Source organism: Aptenodytes forsteri, unplaced genomic scaffold (genome assembly GCF_000699145.1).
Source record: "Aptenodytes forsteri isolate BGI_AS27 unplaced genomic scaffold, ASM69914v1 Scaffold61, whole genome shotgun sequence".
Lineage (NCBI taxonomy): Eukaryota > Metazoa > Chordata > Aves > Sphenisciformes > Spheniscidae > Aptenodytes > Aptenodytes forsteri.
This window is the reverse complement of record NW_008794443.1, coordinates 2137523-2145859: the sequence shown is the minus strand read 5'-3', so window position 1 is coordinate 2145859 and position 8337 is coordinate 2137523. Positions and strand designations below refer to the sequence as shown.

Below are 8337 nucleotides of genomic sequence, written 5' to 3'. Positions count from 1 at the left end.
GAAAAACTGCTTATGCAAGCCTCTCCCATGACTAATTGTTACTGTCTGTTTAATTGTATGGTTTGATTGTCACATGTTTTCATCTTCCTATTGGCATTTTTAAAAGCTGGATGATGGGATATGGAGAGAATTGCTAATCCTGCGCCTTTACCTTGAGAAATACTTCAACAGTCAGAGGGGGAAGGAAGCCACAGTTGGTTCTTCCACTTGGCTCCTAACAGTATAGTGAGATGGAACTCCTCCTAGCAATTTTTCTTGCTGTTTTGACTGTCTTTGTGGCAATGGCATTCTATTATGAACACCCCAAGGCAGAAATCCCTCATGGATTTAGTCAGCGCCAAAAGCTTTACATTTTTCATTACATCCTGAACTTTGGGTTTGGTCTGGTAAGTGCAACTTGATTAAAGCTGGAGTTTTTAATTTAATTTCTGACAGAGGGGTAATGGATTGGTGAGGTTTTTAGAATCAATGTTTAAATATATTGCAAATATGCAACTGGATTAATTTGGTGATGTGAGCACCACTGCAGATACTTTCAGCTCAGCTGGGTGTAATAGACACTACTGCTTGCTATGCAGCACCAAAGGTAACAACATGGGCAAAATAAAATTCTGCAGGCTGTAATTTGCAGTTTTTTCTGATGGGCTATGTTTTAGCTTTTTAATTCTGTTGCCTCAATGCAGTGCTGAAAGATGTAAGAAGCTTACTGCGCTGTGTATGTGGAACTTCTGCTCTGTATAACACAGTGCTTATTTAGAGAATGAGCAACTAAATGATGTCCGTGATCTCAGTTCTCTTCTACAACTGTATCACTCTGCTTCCAAGCCATCTGAAAGACAGCTGCCACATTCATCATCTTTTGCCTTTCTGTATGTCTATATGACTTTCTTTTTTGGGATAGTATACATAACATTAAAGCTGTCTTTCTGCGTCATTGGTTTTGGCACATTTTTGATCCTCCCTTGGTTTTCATCCTTGCTTCTCTTCAAAACTAAAATGGGACTTTCACTTGTCTTTCTGTTTCATCAGTTATCCTTTCCTGAATTAATTGTTGCCTCTGTCATTTTAAAAACACTTCTTCTGTGATACCTAAATCAAGCTTCTTTTCTTTTAGTTGTTTAAATTGTGAAAAAAACCTTCAGGTTCTTCGGCTTGTGCATTACATTTGACTTCAATTCCACGTTCTAATGGTATTATTTCTTCCTCCCTTTCCCTGCTACATTGCTTATTAAGTTTTGTTTGAAGTCAGCCAGTAAGCTCCTAAGAATATGACTCATCATGTCTCTTGAGAAGTGCCCCACCCAGGCCTGAACACTGCTACAAGAGTAAAGCAATGCAATAAAATAGGATAGTAATAGAAGTAAAATTAAATTTTCTTACATCTACTATACAATGTGTGGTCTTCCACATTTTCAAAACACTGTACGAATACTCTTTATCCATCAGACAAAGTTTTATCTTTGTGTAACTCATATGGAAAAAGCTAAACTGCAGAATTTAGAAACTTACTGGTGATTAATGCAGTTTTTAACTTCTGATCTTATCATTTTGTATCCTTTCTGCTGGCCAGTGAGAGGCCAAGCAAAAGCACTGTACCACATCACCTCAAAGGAGCAGAAACATAAGAATATTAACGTATGGTTATACAAAAGTTTAAATGCAAGTAAAGTCTGGGTCACGTAGCAACTCTCGGTATTGTTGTTAGGCCAATTACTTATGCCAAAGTAGCCAAATCCTTTCAAGGGATGACAGCCCATGATGTCAAAACTGCAGGGAAAATCAAAGTTTACTAGCCTATCCAGTCTGCAGCTGGGACAAAAGATGCACGTGAAGTCACTGGAGACAAACCAGTTTGAAGTAGTTGTGCCCAATCTAATAGATTTTATGAAGAAATGTCTGCATTCACCTATGAGGATATACTTAAATAAAAACAGCTACATCTTAATGTTAATAAAACTTCTTCACTGAAAAATCTATTAACTCATCCTTTCTTTTTTCATCTAATATTCAGTCTATAAGAAGAAAAATTGACATATCAGTAAAGCTAAACAATAGCCAGGGGACTTAGAACTGATCCTGTCTGGGAAATAGAGGGGCTGATTAAATTATGCTACTTACTGTGTCAATAGTTTGTAAGCATCTTGTACCCCATTTATTCTAGTAATGATTTAGGTAGAAGGGCTAGCACAAAGTGCAATTCACATGAGTTCTGGGGCGTACATGGTAGGCCTTTGTACCTGTGTAAAGAGGACAAAGGACCCTAACACCACGGATAGCACAGCTCTGTCACATCCCTCCCACAGACATTATTACTATGTGCATGTTGCTGCAGGCCCTAGTCCTTTGCCTGAACATGTATCTGCACTCCCACTTCTAAGCTAATGCAGCTCTTACACAGCTTTTCTCCTGGTGCATGGAAATCTCCATGCCAGTGGGATCAGTTTTTCAGTATTTCACTGTGAATGCCAGACACTGTTGCCCTTAGTGTGACTGCAGAGGTTGAGCTAGACAATGCTTCAAATGAGGTCGCAGTTCTCTAGTCCCATACTCCGACTGTCTTATGCTACCTGCAAGTCTTTATTAATTTTCAAGCTGTCATGTCAGCTATAGTGTTAGAAGACCCTTAATGAACATATAACCAAACTCTCCAATTACTGGTTTACAAATTATACTACTAAGCAGTCACACTTATTTACAAATGTCAAAATGTCAGTCATGTTTGACTGACTTGGTTAATCACCTGCAAAAGAGCAAGCTTTATGAACGTGAAGATCCTGAAAGTGGGATTTCTGGTAATAAAGAAACCAGTGACACATAGTCTAGCTATACTTTATGTACACATAGCCCAGTCTTGCAGCTGTCATGCAAGTGATCACTTTTTTCCAGAAACTGTAGGCCAAAACCCAATACCTAACTTTGAGGGAGCATATATACTAAAAAATGGACTTGAATCAGAAAACAAAGCAAAAATGCAAATTCTGCTGGTTCTTGTAGAACTTCTATTCACAGGAACTATACAATTTAAAACAATACAATTTAAAACAACACCACAAGATTAAAATTTCATTTGCATATTAACAGAAAGAACTATGAAGATTATGCGTGATGATACCAATTACGGATGTCTGCCGTAACTGTACATTGTTGCAGTAATCCACAGAAGATACTCACAGCTAACAGTGAAGCGACTAAGAACAATAAAAATAAATGCCAATCTCTATGAAAGTTGACCCATGAAGCAACTGCAGGATTAACAAAAATGAGATGTCAGCCTGCCAACACTAAACACAGCGGTTGATAAGGACTCCTATTTTTTGTCAGTATTTCCAAGACAAAGATGATCTGTATATTATATACAAACAACATAGCTAATTACAGGTTTAACCTTTACTGTTACAAAAGTATTAGTGTGAGGAAAGAAAATACCAGAGGGAATTGGAGGATTAAAGAAACAAAATTATTTTCCCATGGACATCATACAGGAGTTCTGTAGAAAGAATCAGTGTGAGACTAAAACTTGGCCACAAGATGATCCTTCTTGCATACGGGATCAGCTCCTCAAATGGCCTAAAATGGGATACCTACATCAAATTTAACAGGACCATATTATTGAGCTACAGGAGGTCTGTGAAATGTGAGGTGAAAGCCACAAGACTTATTGTGGGTTTTTAAGATACATGCAGCGTATACCTTTGTATATGCAAACTTTTTTTTTAAATACATATGCATGAATAACGGCAACACAGCAAATTAAATTACTCATTAGAGAAGTGTACTGCTGAAGAAGAGAAGCACAAAATTTAATCCAATATAGTGAAAATAGTGATACTGCCTCATATTTTTCATCTTGAGCAGGAACAGACTAGAGCAGACAACTGAAACAGCTTAAAGCCATCCAGATGCAATGAAGTAGACTAGCTGAGAGTGACATAAGAATCTTCAGCCTGAGCGTTTAAGTAAGAATCACTGAGCTGTGAGAAGACCAAGCTAAGGTTCAAAGCTATTCTTGTGCAGGAGGCCAGCTGTGGTAGATGGCACAGAATTTTTTTTCTGCAAGTTAAAAAGTAGCGTGAGTTTGGGAAACTGAAGTATTAGCCACATTTCTTCATCCAAAGCTGAAGTCTAAAATGCTGTAACTACTCTCTCCTTATTTTGTTCAGACACATGGCTACTTAAACACCTGACAAGTTGAAGTATTTGACACCTTCTTTTATCTACTATTAAGAGTTTGATTTTTTTCCTGATAAAAACTAAGCCAGGATTTCACCACTGAAGAATGAAATAATTTGAAAAACACCATGATCTCATCTAACATTTCTGATATAATCTAGAAATTACCACCAAAGCTAACCCTATGTTCTGCTAGATAGTACTGGTAACATTTTTGCCAGAGATGTAAGGTGGTATTAATGAGCCAAGTTACTGCTCTTCTGTGAAAGCAACTCTCAGGCTGGCTTTCCCACAGGCTCAAAGGCCTTGCTTTTGGAGAAGCATGGACACAAGGCAGCTACAGAAGATAAGTCCATCCATTCCTGTCAAATCTGCTGCTCTTTGAATTTCAAATTTTGGTAGGTATGACATTACAATGAAGATGTGTCCAAATCATCATCATCATAACCGGCCACTTCATTGTGTCATCAGGAGACAAAGTTTGAATTGACCATGGAATTTTAAATTTTTCACGATCAATCTCCAGGTAAGATGGAAATTTGCACTAATTTGTAGTTTCTTTCCCTTTATTAACAGGCAAAATTTTTGGAAAAAGTAGGTATCACCTCAGAGGTCCATTTCCTCAGGGCTTTAATGGATGGAATACCACCATTAAAAGATCAACGTCTTTTTATCAAGGACTTAAGGTTTGAAAAGGTTAAAGTAAGACTTTACCAGCCAAAAATATCAACCACTGGCCAAAGAAGAGGAATCCTTTATTTTCATGGAGGAGTTGGACAGTTTGGAAGCATTCGTAAGTAATATATATAATATGAGCTATAACTACAAATACTATGTAGTTTCTGATCTGACATGCTATTTCTTAAATGACAAGAAGAGTTAGTAGGTTAAGCATTATAAACAACAAAATTAATTTCAGGACAGCAGAATAATTTTGTTTACATGCAGTAGGCATCATGTTAAATTGTCTTTATACAGGTCGTGTATCTAGGACTTTTATTCTCTGATCATTTATAATATCTGTTTTCTTCCTTCATGCTTACGAAAAAAGTTGAAAATCTCATTAGAATTTTATCTCTTATTTTAAAGAACCCAATTTGTGTTCACATGTGTGTGCAAGCTTGTGTGTGTGTATACTGCTGTGTGTCTTTATAGTGGCAAAACAAGGAAAAAATACGTTTTGGCATTTGAAAGGGAAAGGCATAAGAGATTAGATGGTGGCTCATGCACAAGAAAAAAATCTTGTGCTAGATTTCTCACTGGCAAGAAGATTCCCACAGACATAATGAAATTGTGAGCAATGTAATAATAAAAGATTAGACCATGCCACAATAAGAGAATTACAGTGTAGCATTAATCACAGAATAGAGATAGAAATTTCAGAATATTTTCATTCAACTTATTTTTAAAGCAAGTTACAATTCCATTGAAATATTTTGTTTTACAGGGGCCTATGAAAGGACATGCCGCTATTTGGCTAAAAAAAGCAATTCAGTGGTTGTGTCTGTTGGGTAAGTGGAGTCAATCCAGACACACTATATGATAGCCATTTGTGCCTCCTTCTAGGTTTGTAAGTCTTTAATGCATAGTCACTGCAAGCCAAGTTCCTTGTAAAGTGCATACAGTACTTATATTTAATGATCACATGTGTTTCACCAGCACTAATCACTCTTAGGAAGAATTAGTCAACTAATCCCCACTTGTTTATTTCCAAGTAAAATCCATTATAATAATTTATAATTTGTAGTCACCACTAAGAGGTGAGGATGTTTTTTTTTCCTAAAGCCATATCCAAACCACCTTAAGTTGAAAGCCAACACTGTGTTTGAAGTGTAACTGTTTCTGTTAAAAACACAGCTGCCCAGACTACTAAATACTCATTTTAGCAGTAGTTCTGAAAAACTGGGGGGGATATCCACATTTAACTTGCAATCAACCTGAGATGAACATTTAAAGTATTTTTCTGATGAGCTGTAATGCATTTTTAAAAGAATCGATTTTTAAAAGTTCAGGAAAAGAGTTGACGTCTTGGAAATTGATTAAAATTGCACTCATTACTATTTACATCCTAAAATACTTGAAGAACCGCTAACTCGTATTGATTCCGTTTATAAAGAATTCAGCTTATAGAAAACCACTGAAAACCTTTCATATTTTCACTAGCAATTTTCTATGCTCATATTCTCTAACAATTTGTTGGGAAATGTTCACTTCAATTTCTAACTAGAATTGTCGATAACTGATTCGTACATACCTGCCTTGCCACCTAATTCTACAATAACTCAGCATGTGCCTTCAGTCACCTAAAAGACAGGTAAAGAAGTATTTTGCAAAGATAGAATAGTGCACTGACTCCCCCAAATATTAACAATAGTAGCAAATAATACATCAAAAGCAATAATTACGATCAATTCTATTGCTGTAATGATAAACTCAGAGTATTTTCCTATCTTCAGAATGAAATATATGAATGAAAAGATGACAACGGGATCATTCACTAGATATGTCTATGTTAAAACACTTCCACTCCTATTTAGGTATCGCTTAGCTCCTGAGCATCCATTTCCAACCCAGTTTGAGGATTGTCTCACTGCCACCATACACTTTATGAGGACTGCACAAGATTATGGAGTAGACCCTTCTCGCATTATCATCTGTGGAGATAGTAGTGGAGGTACACTCACTGCTGCTGTTGCCCAAGCACTGGTGAACAGAAGAGATCTCCCAAAGCTGAGAGCACAAATCCTAATATATCCTTTTCTCCAGTGTGTGGACTTTAATTTGCCTTCTTATCAGCAGAATGAGGGAGTCCCCATTTTGTTAAAAAAACGAACCCTTGCTCTTGGTTTGAAGTATCTTAATAAAGACTTGTCAGTCATGGAAGCAATATTTAAAGGCTCTCATATTCCAGAAGATTTGCAACTGAAATATCAGAAATGGGTGAATCCTGACTACATCCCTCATGAGTTTAAAACAAGAGGCTACAAACCAATTGCAATAAATCCATTCTCAGAAGAGCTCTATACACTGTTCAAGCTTGTGTTTGACCCTGTTTTTTCACCACTGCTAGCTGAAGACAGTGTTATTGCTCAACTTCCTGAGACTTTCATTTTGACCTGTGAATTTGATGTGCTTAGAGATGATGGACTGCTGTACAAGAAACGATTAGAGGATCATGGTATAAAAGTGACCTGGTGCCATCTGCAAGAGGGATTCCATGGAATAGTATTCTTAGCTCTTTGTAGTGGGGCGTCAACATTCCGATCTGGAAATAAAGGCCTGGAAAAGATAGTAAATTTTCTAAGATTGATGTAAAATTCCATTTCTTGCTTTCCATTCCTGATTCCTATCTTTCATTGCTCGCAAAGATTTTTAAAGAAACACCCTCAATTTTCCTTTTCTTAAATCATCATCTTAAATTTCTGCATTGTACCTGTCTTCTTTTTACCCAATAAATTGATTTGGTGATGGCTCTTCCTTCGTTTTCTCTTATGATAGGCAAAATCAGGTGAACTTACCTTTCTTTCCTCTACCACCTCTTCAGAGTTTTGTCCTGTACCCATAAAAGGTCTGGTCCCAATGGCAAGTGTTTTGCAATGCAGTGTGGCTCAATAAAGTTCTGGCAGTATTAATACACAAACCGCGATTTGAGTACACCTTGGGGCAGGTAACAGGGCATGAATCTACAGGTTAAGTGTATAATGAGCACAGTCAATGATTTATCAAAGCCTATATCTGGTGAAAGCTGAATTTGAGGCAAGCTTAAAGAGAATTGAATATAGCAGAAAAGATTTCAGCATTAGACATAGAAGAAAGAAGTGGAAGGAAAGGAGAGGAGGTCAGGAAAAGGGTTAGGCTGGAGCTACAGATGTTCTAAAAAGTATTGGTTAAGGAATACAACATCTATTAAAAAAATCATGCTGTCCTGGTTTCGGCTGGGATAGAGTTAATTTCCTTCCTAGTAGCTGGTACAGTGCTGTGTTTTGGATTTAGGATGAGAATAATGTTGATAACACACCGGTGTTTTAGTTGTTGCTAAGCAGTGCTTACACTAGTCAAGGACTTTTCAGCTTCCCATGCTCTACCGACTGAGAAGGCTGGAGGTGCACAAGAAGCTGGGAGGGGGCACAGCCAGGACAGCTCACCCAAACTGGCCAAAGGGACATT

At 37.3% G+C, this 8337-nt stretch overlaps 1 protein-coding gene across 1 annotated transcript; it reads left to right on the top strand.

Annotated features, from left to right (window-relative positions):
* The first annotated feature begins 230 nt into the window (after window positions 1–230).
* LOC103907558 (arylacetamide deacetylase-like 4) lies at window positions 231–7485 on the top strand. The gene is made up of 4 exons (XM_019474764.1): window positions 231–386; window positions 4747–4963; window positions 5618–5681; window positions 6708–7485. The coding sequence occupies exons 1-4, from the start codon at window positions 231–233 to the stop codon at window positions 7483–7485; spliced, it is 1215 nt and encodes a 404-aa protein (XP_019330309.1).
* The last annotated feature ends 852 nt before the right edge of the window (window positions 7486–8337 follow it).

Coding starts and splice junctions, on each gene's coding strand:
- LOC103907558 (XM_019474764.1), top strand. CDS start 231: ATGGAACTCCTCCTAGCAATTTTTCTTGCTGTTTTGACTGTCTTTGTG. Junction 387..4,746: donor TGAACTTTGGGTTTGGTCTG/GTAAGTGCAACT, acceptor CTTTATTAACAG/GCAAAATTTTTGGAAAAAGT. Junction 4,964..5,617: donor TGGACAGTTTGGAAGCATTC/GTAAGTAATATA, acceptor TTTGTTTTACAG/GGGCCTATGAAAGGACATGC.